This window comes from Sus scrofa, chromosome 18 (assembly GCF_000003025.6).
Source record: "Sus scrofa isolate TJ Tabasco breed Duroc chromosome 18, Sscrofa11.1, whole genome shotgun sequence".
Lineage (NCBI taxonomy): Eukaryota > Metazoa > Chordata > Mammalia > Artiodactyla > Suidae > Sus > Sus scrofa.
Window position 1 is genome coordinate 22,967,828 of NC_010460.4, and position 15,824 is coordinate 22,983,651.

At 34.2% G+C, this 15,824-nt stretch overlaps 1 protein-coding gene across 5 annotated transcripts in view; it reads left to right on the forward strand.

Annotated features, from left to right (window-relative positions):
• Positions 1 to 14,066, forward strand: part of POT1 (protection of telomeres 1) — a 96,190-nt gene extending 82,124 nt beyond the window's left edge. For 4 of the 5 annotated variants that reach the window (XM_005673197.3, XM_005673198.3, XM_013985634.2 and 1 more), the window contains 5 exons: positions 871 to 1,006; positions 5,863 to 5,951; positions 7,721 to 7,812; positions 8,491 to 8,596; positions 10,608 to 14,066. In XM_005673197.3, the coding sequence (XP_005673254.1) occupies positions 871 to 1,006; positions 5,863 to 5,951; positions 7,721 to 7,812; positions 8,491 to 8,596; positions 10,608 to 10,720 (536 nt within the window). In that variant the 3' untranslated portion in view covers positions 10,721 to 14,066. 5 annotated transcript variants of the gene reach the window in all.

Genomic DNA, 15,824 nt, shown 5'->3' on the forward strand with positions numbered 1-15,824 from the left:
AGTGGTGCACCATTGAGGATACTCTTCCTTCTCAGCCAGCATTATAGTTTCATTTTATTTTGGTTTTTAGGGCCACACCTGTGACATATGGAGTTCACAGGCTAGGGGCTGAATCAGAGCTGCAGCTGCTGGCCTACACCACAGCCACAGCAACGCGGAACCCAAGCCATGTCTGTGACCTGCACCTCAGCTCACAGCAATGCTAGATACTTAACCCCTTGAGTGAGGCCAGGGATCGAACCTGCATCGTCATGGATACTAGTTGGGTTCGTATCCCACTGAGCCACAACGGGAACTCCCAGTATAATAGTTTTAATGCCCACCCTATCATAACATTAGGGTAAGTGTGATGATTTTCATAGGAAAAATGAACGAACAGTGTATGTGAGTTCATATTACATGAACTATTTGCATTTCTATTTAAATTCTGTATTAAACTAAAAAGATTTGTTTCAAACTCAAATTTGCATCGACATTAGTAGTATGTAGAAAATTTAATGATGAGAATCCTCCCATATTTTGGCTCTCACCTTATTTTTTTCTAGATCATTTGAACCAAAGTGTTCCTGGCATAAAGAGGGATTTGTTTGTATAGATTTTAAAAGATGGTTAATATTTTGCAAACCTTATGTCTTGCCCAAGTCTCAGCATTTTTGCTCAGTGGTTTCTTTAATCAATAGGATCCTAAGTTTACAAGTTACTATTTTTAACAATAAATGTAGAAGTATATTAAATTCATCACATTCGTTGTCTTTTTCTGTCAGTCCCTTTAAGTCTTTTACTAGACCTCATGTGTTATGTAATAGTTGCTCGATGCTGCCAACTTCACATTTGTACTAGTTGAAGGGTTTATTTATTCTCTTTTAATAGGAGGTACACTCAGTGAAATCTGTAAACTCTCAAAGAAGTTTCATAGTGTAATTCCTGTGAGATCTGGCCATGAAGACCTGGAACTCCTCAACCTTTCAGCACCATTCCTTATACAAGGAAAAATACATCATTATGGGTATGGTTTCAATAATGAGAATTTTTGGAATTTTGTTTTTATTGGTTGTTACTATATATTCAATGAGTAGTTATTGAGTACCAATTTATATGTACTAGGTTTTTTGACATATACCTGTTCTTTGGATAGCATGTATATTGAGTGCCTGCAATGCGCTAGGTCTAAGTCTGCCCCAAAGGCTGATATTCATTTGCTTTCTTTCATAAGAATTTACATACTAGTTCAGAGAAAGTTTCAGAGCCACATTATAGTAAAACTTAAGTGATTGAATTCCAGAATTTTTGTGCCACAAAGTGATAAATTAATTGCCACCGAGAAGTTTGAAGATGTCAGGATATATTAGGAACTAGACACTGATGTATAGGTTTGGAAGGAGGCAGTATGGATAGAATCTCTGTTTCGCCTTGCTGGGGGCATTCACCCTGGAAGTGCTCTGCTTTGCGAAACCTTGGATTGTAGATTACATCTTGTCATACCAACCCGCTCCCGCTTCTACTCCTAAATTCGTACCTGTGGTACTCATTGTTATAATGTGTAAGTCTTGATTTCAGTTGAAAATTTCATACTGTAATCCTGAAATCTCTGACTGTGATTACTAAAGTCATGGGTTGGCATGCAGAGATTTCCCTGGGTTTTGACCCATAAACAAAATATCATAAACTTTCAGCTAGCATTCTTTCTAGTTAACTAGTGTTGTCACTGAGTTAAATCCCTGGATTGTGGCTATTTTTTACTCTGATGAGCCAAATGTCCTTAATTATCTCTCTCATTGGACTCATGACCTCAGAGTCACCTTCATCAGGTTTATCTAACAAATTAGTTCAAAAATAAAAATCCATCAAATTCTGTTTTTAAATAGGTCAATAGCATCAACTTTTAGCTACAGAAAAAAATCTGAAAAATTACATCATAAACAGTTATGTGCTCCCATTTGGAATTAACAAATTTTAACATTTTTAAACATTTTAAGTATTTTTAAAAAATTAAACTGTACAGAAACAAAAGAAACACCACAGCAATACCCTCCTTCCCATCCTTTTCAGAAGTAACTGCTTTCCCGTGTAGTCCTTCTCACCAGTGTTTTTATGCTTTTAAGTAAACTTTAAAACAGTACATTATTTTGTGTTTTTTAAATTTATGCAAGCTGTCTCATACTATGCCTGACCTTTTGCAGTCTGCTTTTTTTTCACTCAGTATTATTTTCAAGATTTATCCATACCGATGAATATAGATTATTCATTTTAGTATTTTATTTAGTATATATTTTATTTCATATGAAATATATCATAATTTTATTAATCCATGTTATATTATTTTCATTTAAAAGGGTGTCAAATGAAGTTCTTCTTTATATCTTTTGCATATTTCCTTGGACAATGTCAATTCAGTGGATCCTGACCTACATTATTATTATTTTTAATGCATGACGTGGTGTGGTATGGAGTAAAATTGGAGTGAATCAGAATGAATAACAGAAGTCATTTTGCTTAAGAAGGGTCATATTGTTCCCTAAACTTTTTTTCTGTTGTGTAGATATGTGTGTATACTGGGTCATGATATAAAATGAATTTCTTACTCTTTGAGTTCTTCCTTGAAAATTTGAAAGTTGCTTCTGTAAGGTATTTAACTAAAGTTGGAATTAGTGGATCATAAGGTGTGCATATTTTCTGCTTTATTCGAAAATGCCAGATTGTTTTTCCAATGATTATAACATTTTATGGTCCAGTCAGCTGTGTATAAAAATTTATTCCCCCCCCCCGGATTCTTTTCAACTCTTAGCTCTTGCTATTAATCTAACTTTTGTAATTTTAATACATTGATGAGGATCAAATAATATCCATGTTTTTGTTTGCATTTCCTAGATGACTGTTGAGCTTAAACAACTCTCATATTTGTTGACTACTTAGGTTTTCTGTTCCATGAATACCATATTCACATTTTTCACCTGTTTTTCTGTTGAATTACTGGTCTCTCTCTTCGCTCTAGTGTGTGTGTTTAGCTGATTGAAAAAGTTCTTTCTATATGAGAGATACTAAACTTGTGTCAGTTATATGCATGTCATCAAACTTATAGTCCACCTTTTTAACTCTGTGGTTTCTTTTGTTTTACAGATTTTTAAAATATTAATATAGTCATATTTACCAAAATATTTGACAAGTTCCTAAAGTTTTTATGAAACTTCACTTAGATTTTTGGAACTGATGCTTTTTTAATAGACTGAAACTAAAATGCTTCAGTTTCTTAGTAGTTATACATCAATTAAGGATGTGTTTCTTCTTGAATCTATTTATATTAAAGAAAATTTTCTAGGAAAGTATTTATTTCATTTATCTTTGAAATTTAAATTTTTGACACAATTATTCATATTATACTTTGTGATGATTTTTAAATTTCCTCTTCACCTTTCTTGAATTCACTTCATGTTATTTGCACCTTTTTTCCCATGGCCTTTTTTGCCAAAGCAACTAGCTTTATTTTTGTTGGTGTTCTCTACTATGTTATTATGTTTTTTAGCTATTCCTTTACTTTCTTTGTGTTTCCTTGGTGTTTATTTTTTCAAATGTTTTTCATTGAATGCTTATTTCAATTCATTAATTTTTTTTCCCGTCTTTTTTTTTTTTTTTTAAGGGTCACACTCTTGGCATATGGAAGTTCCCATGCTAGAGGTCAGATTGGAGATGTAGCTGCCAGCCTACGCCACAGCCATAGGAACGTGGGATCCAAGCCGCGTCTGCAACCTGCACCACAGCTCATGGCAACGCCAGATCAGTTAACCCACTGAGCAAGGCAAGGGATTGAACCCACATCCTCATGGATACTAGTTGAGTGTGTTACTGCTGAGCCATGATGGGAACTCCTTAATTGATTAATTTTTAGTATATTTTTAAATATTTGTGTGTAAGTCTATAATTTTCCCCTTGAGAAAATAGCTATACCTTTTCCCAAAGATTTGATATGTAGTGTTTTCTTGTGTCTTCTAAGTGTTTTCACGGTTCCCATTATGATTTCTTTGGCCCATGAATTATTTCAGTGCGTATTTTTAAATTTTCACACACATTTTAGGTGCTATGTTTTTGTTTGTATTTTAGTTATATTACTCTTTAACCAAATAGTATGATGCATTTCCTAATGATTCTTTGAGATTTGTTTAGCTTTGCCTTAGTCTAGAATATGTTTGTTTGTATTTTGTATATAGTACATAGATTTTTAGAGTGTATATTCTTTAACAGTGCATTTGGTGTTTAATAGTTATATCTTTTAGACTGGCTTGTTGATTATATCCAAAACTTCTTTTTCCTTTGTAATTTTATCTGTGTAATCCTATTTTAGAGAATGTGCTTAATGCCCTCTGTGATTATTGGTTTGTGACTTTTTGTTCTTTCAGTATATTCTGTCAGCTTTATATATTTTGAGGCATTTTTACTTGTTCATTCAGGTTCAGCTGAGTTAATTGTACTGTACATCCTTGTGTAGTGACTTCATCTCTAATCATGATTTTTGCCCTCAGGTTTATTTTTTTCTCATATTTTTATTACTATATTTCAGTTATTTTGGTTGGTAATTGCAAGGTATATTTTATTCTCATCCTGTTGCTTTTATGTTTCTTTGTTTTTATATTTTAGTAAGTCTCATAAATAAATACTTGCAACTAAGTTTAGTTTTTTAAAATAAGTGAGTTTAAAATATGTTAATTTTGAAATATTTAGGTTTTATTTCTACATTTCATCTTGTTTTCTACTTACCCCACTATTATTGCTGCCCTTCCCCTCTTTTTGGTTATTATTTTTATTTCTTTCTCCAGTCTTCTTTTGGATTAATTTATAAAAGTGTTACTATTTTTCTCCTTTTCCTCTTTTTTTTTTTTTTACTTTGGATGTAATGAATTCTCTAATTTCTACTTACGCCCCTAACTTTTAATTTGTCGTTAGTTTTTGTAGTTTGTATACTTGCTTTATCACCAAAGTTTTATCGCAGCCTTTTTTTAAGGCAACAGTACTCCTCATTCAGTTACCCTCTTTTCTCTTACAACTTTTGTGTATTTGAAGAGTGGAAGGGGGTGACATGTAATATAGTTACCATCTGTTTTTCCTCAGATTGCAAGTACGCATGAACCTTTTGAATGTTGATTTTTCTATTTTTATTCAAGCTTATTTTCTTTCCTTTTTTGTTATAGTTAATTCTTTTTTTATTTAAGTATAGATTGATATTTTATCCACACTTATTTTCTTATCAACATCTCCTAGGTATTAATATATATAATAAAAAGTAAATTGCTTGTACTTAAAATTTGTTTGTAAGCAAAGCAAAATGCCTATACTAAATAATGTGCAATTTTAGTATATTGTGTAGTTTTAGATTGATTTGTATTACAAAGGGTAACTGTAGTATTAGGCATCATGAATTGTGAACTTTAAATATGTGCTAGTACTGACTTCTTTAGTTGGAATAACTTTCTCCTGTTGGCTATATTTATAAATTTAAGACCTTGGTGATTACATATTGTTGACAGAGCTGTAAAATGGGACCAGTCTTTAGAAGTTGTATCTTTAAACTTTCTGGTTTTACCAAATAAGGGAATTAGCCAAATTAATGAACAGTCTTCACCTGGAACCTCTTTCATTGTCAATTTAGAGTTATTTATTCTGAACCATACTGTTTTTTGATTGCTTCTATTGTAAGAAGCTCATTTTTTAATAATTCTGTTTGTAATATACATATTTTAATACAGGAGATGCAATGGTCTTTTGTTTACTAATATACTTTTTAAACTATGCATGCTTGAAGATCAAAAATATTATAATAATTAAATGAGTTGTAATAATTATAAGTTATTTTAATGTTTTCATTAATTTCAGATGTAAACAGTGTTCTCATTTGAGATCAATTCAAAATCTAAATTCCTTGGCTGATAAAACAACGTGGATTCCTTCTTCTGTGGCAGAAGGTTAGCTAAGATTCTGTCCTTTGATTGAAATTGTCTTTGTCTAAGGTGATCTCATTGATTATATTTCAATATTTGCAGATATAGCAAAGCCAAAGCAAAGGCTGAGCTAAATAAAGTTTAATTTTTCTTAAGCAAAACCATTCAGTGCGGTCACAACAAAAGTGTAAAGTAACTGTTTAGGAGTTCCCATTGTGGCTCAGTGGTTAACAAACCCAACTAGTATCCATGAGGATGCAGGTTCAATCCCTGGCCTTGCTCAGTGGGTGAAGGATCTGGCATTGCTGTGAGCTGTGGCGTAGGTTGTAGACGCGGCTCAGCTATGGCGTTGCTGTAGCAGCTACAGCTGCGATTAGATCCCTAGCCTGGGAACTTCCACATGCCGTGAGTGTGGCCCTAAAATTTAATGACAGAAAAGACAAAAAAGTAAATGTTTAAAATACTTGAAAACTTTTTAAATTATTACATTTATTTTTAATATTTTTATTATTTAAATATTTTTGGTTATTACATTTTAATATTCAGTAATTTTAGTATTAATCATTAATTGTAAATACAACTTGTGAAAAATCTCTCCATTTCATAGTATTTTGGGTTTTAAAAGAGTTTTGGAGATAGCTATTATAATTTTACCCAATACAAGTCTTTAGCTGGAATAGCTGGTTTCTTTTTATATCACATTATTAACTGTGGTCATCCAGCTTTGGCTTAAAACTCTTCGGTGAGTGGGAACTCATTATGTGGTAAAGTAATATATCTCTTAATTATAACAGTACTTAAAATTGAGGCAGAATCATTTTAACCTATCATTTTACCTGGGCCACATTCTATCTGGTAGAATTAGAGCACATCTGTTCCCAGTTCTATAGGATCAACAGACTGTACATTTGAAGAAAATCTGTCAAGCCTTCATTGTGTCTTTATTTCTCCAAGCAGGTGCCCTCACTTCCTTTGGTACTTTCCCTCATTCCTTACTGTTTTATTTCTCCTCTTCAATAAACGTTCCATTTTATCAATACTCTTCTCAAAGTTTGGCACTCAGTGCTGGAGACAGGCTTGAAGATGTTGGCCAGTATAAAATATGAAGAAATCCTTTATTCCCCTAAAATTGGACACTGCTCTTACATGCCTAAAATTTTTATTATATAGATACTTGTATATTTGCCTTTGTTTTCTTTTTCTTTTAATACACCTCTATTGATACTGCTAACTCATTTTTTTCTTGTGGTCCAGTGAAATTCCAGGTTATTTTTTCCTGAGCTTCTTGCTGGGTACTTCAAGTTTGGTTTCCTTAATCTGTTCTTAATATAGCTCTTTGTTTGCTTGTGTGGTCCCTCAGGGTAGGTTTTATCCTTCTTGGTTTTAGCTCACAGTTTATGCCTGTTGAGACCTTTTGGATCTTAAAAATCAATTCCTCTGTATTAACAATTTTTCTCATGTCTGTATGCCCTAATTCATTTCCGTATGCCCTAATTAATTCTTCTTGCTTGCCTCTTTTGTTAGTCCTATTTGAATATGGATTCCACAAAAAGATGCAGTTGTCCATGACTCATTGTCCCTACACAGATGTTGTATAATGTCCCAAAATGACCCTTTGAAAATGACCTTAATATATTGGTATTAGAGAACAAAAAATATATGTAGAGGTTATTTTTAACTCTCTTAAATTTAGTAAACAAAATTAACAGATATGTAATATTAAATAATTTTTTATTTACTTTGATTATAAAGAATAGGAAATTCATATGGTTTCAACTTTTTTCCTTCATTAGTACTGGGTATTGTACCCCTACAACATGTGTTTGTGATGACATTTACTCTTGACGATGGAACAGGAGTACTGGAAGCTTATCTCATGGATTCTGTAAGTAAACCTAACTTTTAAACTTAACACTTACACATTTGTTTTACTGTCAATATATGTGCTGTCAAGAGAAAAGTAAGCCTCACTATATTCTAATCAATATTCTTACTGTTAAGTCTAAAACAGTTTAACTGAGTTTTATGTATATATCTCACAGCTTGACTTGTGGTTGCCAAGGAGGAGGGGAAGGGAATGGACTGGGAATCTGGGATTAATAGATGCAAACTATTGCCTTTGGAATGGATAAGCAATGAGATCCTGCTGTATAGCACTGGGAACTATATCTGGTCACTTATGATGGATCACGATGGAGGATAATATGAGAAAAACAATGTGTATATGTATGTGTGATAGGGTCACTTTGCTGTACAGCAGAAAATTGACAGAACACTAAATCAACTATAATGGAAAAAATAAAAATCATTTAAAAAAAATCAAAGCTGTCTTTAGATTAAAGTAGTAAATCAGATTTTAGAGTTTATGAATCCTACAATCTTTGTAGGGTTAAATCATCTAAATTATTAGTTTATGAATCCTACAATCTTTGTAGGGTTAAATCATCTAAATTATTTGAATTAGATAATATTCACATACTTTCATATTAATGATAATTTCTGAAGACAATAAATATTATTTCTTTGTTTCTTGTTTTTTCCTTGTTTCTTCTTTTATTTTAAGGAAAAATTCTTCCAGATTCCAGCATCAGAAGTCCTACTCAGTGATAACCTTCAGGAAATTATGGATATGATTATGGATATGTTTTGTCCTACAGGAGCAAAAATTGGTAGGCAGTAATATTTTAACAATCCCGTTAATCTTTTTCTTGAAATAGCACCTAGCCTGTGACTAATGTGTGGACTTTTAGAGGTATAAATACATGGAAATATGAATCCAAATAAACTACTAAGTAGTGACTGCTTGGTTATACTGTGTGATCTACCTATTGATGAAGACAGTGGAGGGATAAAGTTGGTGCGAATCATAATTCCTGAATTGTAAAGTTTTTTTAATATTTTGAATCTAACAGGGGGAGGCAGTTTTGATCACATGCAATTTGATACTGTTTATGCATACAGACATTATAGTTGAAATTAAATCAACAGGGATGAAATTTTAATAAGAAAAATTTCCTATAATAAACTCTGTTTAGCTAGTTTAATCCATGGATAAATTGTCTCTTCAGTATAAACTAGTTTCAGGTTTTAGATGTTTTTATTTTACTTAATATTTTTGTCAGCTTTAGTTGTTTTCTGTGTTACATTTGTGATTCATTAGCTCATCTTCAGATCAAATTTTTTTGTTTTGTTTTGGGGGCGTTTTTCGGAGCAGAGAAAGGTTACCTGTAGGACCAAGCAAGGAGAACTCGTAGCTCGTGCTCAAAAAACCCCCAAACTCCCAGGTCAAATTGTATTGATTACAACTACTGCCACTGAGTTTTCCTTTTATGGCTATTATTTCTCTTTGCATTGAAACTTGCAGATCTAAATCATTTTAAGACAGTTTGATGACTTCACACAATTTTTTATCAGTAACAGATTTTACCAGCTGCAGATTTAGCTGTTGTCAGTTTAACTTTTATGGGTTATTTATTATTTTATTTTATTTATGCTTTTTTAGCGCTGCAGGCATGACATGATTTTTTTTTTTTTTTTTGGCTTTTTAGGGCCACACTCACAGTATATAGAGGTTACCAGGCTCTATGAGGGTCTATATAGGGGTTACCACGCTGGTAGGGGTCAAATCGGAGCTGTAGCTGCCAGCCTACGCCACAGCCACAGCAATGTAGTATCCAAGACACATATGCAACCTACACCACAGCTCATGACAACGCCAGATCCTTAACCCACTGAGCCAGGCCAGGGATCGAACCTGCAACTTCATGATACTAGTCAGATTTGTTTCTGCTATACCACAATGGGAACTCCTCCATATGGGCTATTTAAAATCAGACTTTTCCCCCCCAGTCAGTCTTTGCATTTTATAACAATTCCAAAAAGATAGTTTTTGTACATCCATAACTAAGTCTAACATACACTTTTGTTTGATCCAGTTTCAATTTTTGTTGGCTATTTGGATTCTTTTGGTTGGATTTCTGGAAATAAAACTGCGATATCTAAAGGCATAGGCTGGTAGGCTTTTGATACATACTGCCAGATTGCTTTTCAGAACAGTTTTTGCCTATGTATGGTCCTACCAGCCATGTAGGAGACTGCCTGTCTTGCTTGACACTTGCTGGTATTGAGCACTCCATTAAATGTCTTTCAGATTCAGTCTTGAAGAAATATTAACAGATTGTTCTAGGAATTATAAATTTATTGTGCTCATGACCAAAGCTTGGAAATGGCCTCTGTAGCTGCCAGCATTACCTGGACTCAGTAACTGGTACCTGGGGGGAGTTTCAGCTAGGTACATGAAAGGGTAGCTGGTTTCTTTGCAGTCAGCCAAAGAAAGCAGAACAAGGGAGGTCAGTAAGTAATCAGCAGAAAACAAAGGAGTAAAAGTTGGAAGTGATTTGGATTACTGCCTTTGCTATCAAACATTTTGAAAACCCCACATTTAATTACTTTTTCCGGTTGTTGGGAAAAAATTCAAATTAGAATTGCAAAACAATAACATGCATCCAGTGTATATGTGGAAGAACAGATGATTTTAAATTTGGTGAGTGTATTTATTTACTTTTCAAGCTAAATTAAATATGTTAATTTCACTAGCTTAGCATTATGCTTCAATACATATTTCAGAGTTATTTGTTTAGTTTTAATACTTAAAATAGCCTGTCTTTTTTTGATTTGTAGATGCATATCCATGGTTGGAATGCTTCATCAAGTCGTATAATGTCACAAGTGGAACGGAGCAGCAAATTTGCTATCAGATTTTTGACACCACAGTTGCAGAAGATCTTATCTAATTTTGACATTCAACTTAGCATATGTAAAATACTGTAATTTTAGAAAACATTACTATTTTCTATGAGATTGTTATAACACATGGAATAAAAATTTAGCTCTATAGTTTATTTTCCATTTTAACCAGTACTTAAAAACTTTTTTGACAAATAGGCATTGTGTTATCTTAACACCCTCTTGTAAGTTAAAAATGTTCCTGTTGCACAGAATGTCCAGTATGATGGCCATGAGGGATATAGAAGAGAGACATCAAATAAGTAAGGACTGCATTTTCATTAACTCTTTGCAGTCCTTGAGGAGAAGGTATTTTGTTACCCTACCCTAAAAATCACTTTCCCTGTTGGTTTTTCCATGTCTCTGTCACTGATTTGTCTGCCATCCACCATCCCTGGGGGTTCAAAATTTTTCTGTCCTGATTTTTATATCTGTAGCGTGGATTATTTTAGCCTGCATATGAGATGAGAAAATGTCCTTACCTTATATCTTCCACTTTTACTGGGTACAAGGATTTGTTTTGTTTTGTTTTGTTTTCATACAAGAGGATCTGCTTAAACAAGTACCCCTTGAAGAAGTGTTTGTCTCAGTGAGCTACACTGTGCTGGAAAGAGTGATTTTTCTTTGAGTGGAAGTGGCAGAATTGCCTCCTTTAAGGGCTGATATTGACCAATTAAGGCTAAACCCATTTTTTTCAGACTGGAATTATGTGTGTGTTTGTTTCAACACATGATGTGAGAAGTTATTCTCTTCCACCTCAGCTTAATCAAGTGGTCTGATTTGCAATGTTAGTGACTTATTTATGTAACCCTTTTCGTTAGAGTCTTATGTAAAATATATTTCAGGTTGAACACTGAATGAGAGGTTAACTCAGTATGATAGTCGGCATTTTACCTGACAGTATTCATCAAATTTAAAATCATGAATATTCATTTTTATGCAAATGCTTCTATATATTTGTATATATGTATAGATTTATGTATGTTATTTGCTAAAGTCTGAGAGGTACAGATCTACTTAGTTCAATATAAGTAAAGAATGAATAAATGCGCACATTTCAACTCTTTCATTTATTTGCCCTATATTGAGCTGAGGCAAGATTTGAGGGGAAGAATCAAAGCAGGTATGTAAATATTACAGATACTTAGGACCGTCTGTATACCAGGTGCTGTGCTAAGTAAGCACTTGATGTATATTTTGGTTTCAAAACAACCATTTTCCTGAGAAGAAAACTGAGGCTTTATAGGTGAGTTGCCTTGACTAAATGCATACAAATTACTCAGTGCCAGCCAGCATTTGAATTCAGGTAATCTCTGCTCAGAAGCTGCACTGTTGACCACATCAAGATTCTGTAGCAAAAGCTAGTATCATGGGGTGTTCTGCAAATGAGTTCTGCCTTAAATATCTGAAGTAACATTGGAAAGAGAGTCAATGATGTGTTCTCTTATTCTAACCAAAAGACTTTTTCACACCTTCCTGGCAAACAGGATTGACTATATGATTTTCTCTGCTCATAGTAACACTAAATTCTAGTTCCTGACTATATTAGCACATCTCCAGACCTAACTACCCATCTCCCCCATTATTGAATTATCAGCTTGTTTGTGACAGTGAAAGAGACTGACGATGCTGTTTTGGAGATGTAAACTCTTGGTTCAAAACATATTCAAGGCAAAACTTTTAAGATCCCTACTATTGAACAGGTATGTCTCCATATCCATGGTATGCCAGGAATGCTAAAGTGAGACGTTTTCTCTTAGGGAAGCACCCAGCCTGGGAGAATAGGAGTTAAGAGGTGCAGGGGACACTGCACTGTGTCAGCCTCCCTAAAAATTCTTCCTATGAATTTTCATTTCTCTTTTTCTTTGTTTTGTTTTTATTTTAAATAAACCCCTACATTGTCCTCATTTGTTTGGTTTTCTAACTTCTCTGTTTGAACAAGAAGAGTTCGTCAACCCCTAGTGTTTATCCAGTGGTGGTGTGTGTGCCTTACCCAAATCGGAAACCCAAATTTTAGGGCAATTCTGTTTCTGGAGCAGCAACTAGACCCTAGTTCTTTATGCCCAGATTTGAGCCCTGTGCCCTTTGTTGTCCTTGTGATTAGTGGTAGAATCTTCCTGTCAGATTTAAAGTTACATAAATTTAAGAATGTAGCTTGTGTCCAGTCTCTTCCTCAGTTTCAGTCCCCTCAGCATCCATTGTTTCAGATGTTACTGATTGTCACTCCTGCACTGTTACGTATGGAAAGAGAGTGCATGTCTTACAAGATCTGAGGAGGTTGATTCTTCCTTATCCAGTTGTGATAATGCAAACTGCACTGCTCGCAGGCTTTTCCTGCAGCCACCCTCATTATACTGCTTTATCTGAGGGACCTGTACCTGCCAAGAAGCAGTGCCTCATTCCCCATGTCTCTTTGTTGCCCTGGTCACGTTGCGCATTGGGTGTTGTTTCTAAATGAACAGAGAAAAACTGGTGATGGCAAAATAGAAGAAGCTGAATAAATCTCTGACTACCTGGGAAAGCAGTCTTCACACAATACCAGCTGCCTGGTTTTCGAATCAGTGTAGATCCTGTGCCCGGGCTACATGCACACACAGAAATGGACCAAAATCTTCCCCTGCCCACTCCCCAGCTGACTGCCATGCTGTTTCTGAAGTCAAAGCATGCATTTGTCACTGATTGTGACTCTCAATCCAGCCAATTCTCTTCTACACTCTCTGGAAGCTTTCATAAAGTGCGACATTCTGATTATTTTCAGTGTTTTGAATTTTGACCATGTGCTTCATCAAATTTTGTTTTTATCCAGCATTTTTTTTAAATAAAAGTAATATGTACTTGTAAGAATGTGAAAAGGCATTAAGTATGTAAGGTTGAATTAATTCCTGCTTTAACTAGTAACCCCCAGAGGAAACCACTTTTAAGAGTTTGGTGTATAACTTTTCCAGACTGTCTTCCCTGAGAACATGTAAGTATGTTTATATATACTTTTTTTTTTTTCAAAAATAGCATCATGCTATGAATATATTTCTGCAACTTGCTTCTGTCACTTTGTAGACTTTGTTTTTTTTTTATGTCAGTACACAGAGGGAGAAAATTGTTTGTAATCACACAACATAAGTAACTTTTTGGTAGGGAATCCTCTGATTATTTCACTTCCTAATTTTATAATGGTATTGGGTCTATTTAAGTGTTGTGTTTCTTACCATGCCAATTTTGATATTTTATATTTTTATAGAATGTATTTATGTTGTCCGTTTTGTTGCCTTCATTATCTTAAAGTTATTCATAGTAGTAGTATTCAGTCTGTGTTTTATCTGGTGTTATTTTCCCTTTAAATAAATCTGGAGCCCCTGCGACCTGGTCTCATATATCTCCTGAAGGTTTTCAGGTTGATCAGAATCTTGAAAGCCTGTCCAGACATCTTCAGACAAGTCAAGACTCTGCCATGACATAGCTGTCTTGATATATTCTTTTATGCTTTGAAAAGCCCATTGTGAAAAGAATTACATTAATGTGAGAAGGAAAAACACCTCCCGTGACGCTTTTCATTAGGAAATTCAGGCTCTGTGAAGGCTCTGATGAGTCACACTAAAGTTCTAGAACGTAATTTTAGGGGAAATAAAAAAAAAATCTCTTCCTGTGTTTGCCCCTCAGGGTCTCCAGATCATGTCAAATCCCTTCATCCACTCCAGGAAAAGGAGAACTAGGCGGCTCAAAATCTGGGCAGAGCGATCTTTCCTCTCTTCTCTCTGGTACTTGGAAATAGCATCAGAAGTCACCAGTGTGCTCAGGTATGTGAGATGATATCCTTCAGCAGTCAGGACATGAATCAGTAGTCCTATGTATTATTTTTCCCTGCAGTATTGTGATTTAAGCTGTTAGGAAATTTGAGATCACTTAGGGTTTCAAAGTGATGATCATCTTGCATGGAGATTAATGCCCCTTCCATTCAGGATGGCATTTGATGGGTAGAGACGTGTTAGGCATCAATTACAATGATAAGGGTAATGCATCAGTGCGTATGGGAGTTCTCCCTCAGATGTGCTGATTGGTGGAACATGGATAGTTCAGAGACTCCTCTGCTATTTTTAGACCATAGCAGCATCCTGATGAATGTCTATTTTTTTCCCCTTGAAATCTAGGCCACAAAGTCATGCTGGTATTCCTGTGAGCGTGTGTCTTGAGCGCATGTTTGCATTTATTCTCTGCTTTGAGTTCACTTTGCAGGGTAGTATGTTGGAATTTACTTGACAACCTTGTCCATAAGCCGCCGAAGAAAGACATTATCAACTTCTGTGAAAAGTTTCTTTTATTTCACCTACTCACAGTACTTTGAAGATTTGGAACATATTTTTTACTGAAAGCTTTATCTATTAATAAAATATCCTATCAAATCTTGTAGTTTGTAAACAAGCACCTTTTCATATACAACCCTGAAGCTCTGGTATTTACATTATTTTTTTTCCCCTGTATCTTTAGGATGATTTTTTCCTTTTATGAAATATGAACTCACAGATAAAAGCTGATTTGTCTTTACATATAACTCTATTGCTCACCAGATTTTTGCCCTCCATTAGAGAGCAAAGTTCTTCTAGAATTTCTCTTGCTGAATTTAGCTACCTCTTAAATCTTTTATTTTTTTTATTTTTAAAATTTTTATTTTTTCCATTTTAAGCAACTTTTTGTCCCAAGTTATCATAACAGTTAATAGAAAAGGTAACACATTTTAAAAATTATAGTTGTTGTGGAGTCAGATGAAAACATAGTTTGCAGTAAATAAGCATTGTTATGGTTTTATTGGGTTGGATAGAAATCCTGTATGCTTATTCCCCATTAGATGAGGTTCTAGAATGATAAACTTGCCCTTAAATTTTGGAATCATTGACAGATATTCCTGTACAATGGTCAGAGTTTAAATGGAGGTTAAGATAAAGAATACAAAGTACAAAATAGCATTTAAGTCAGCTCACACATTTTCATTCATTTATTATTCATATGGGACACAACCTTTAGAAATAGGGCAAGAAGACAAGAGCTAAATAGAAGAGCACTAAAACAGCTCAAAATCCCCAACATAGACTACTACAGGTTTTGAACAAAACTTGCATATGA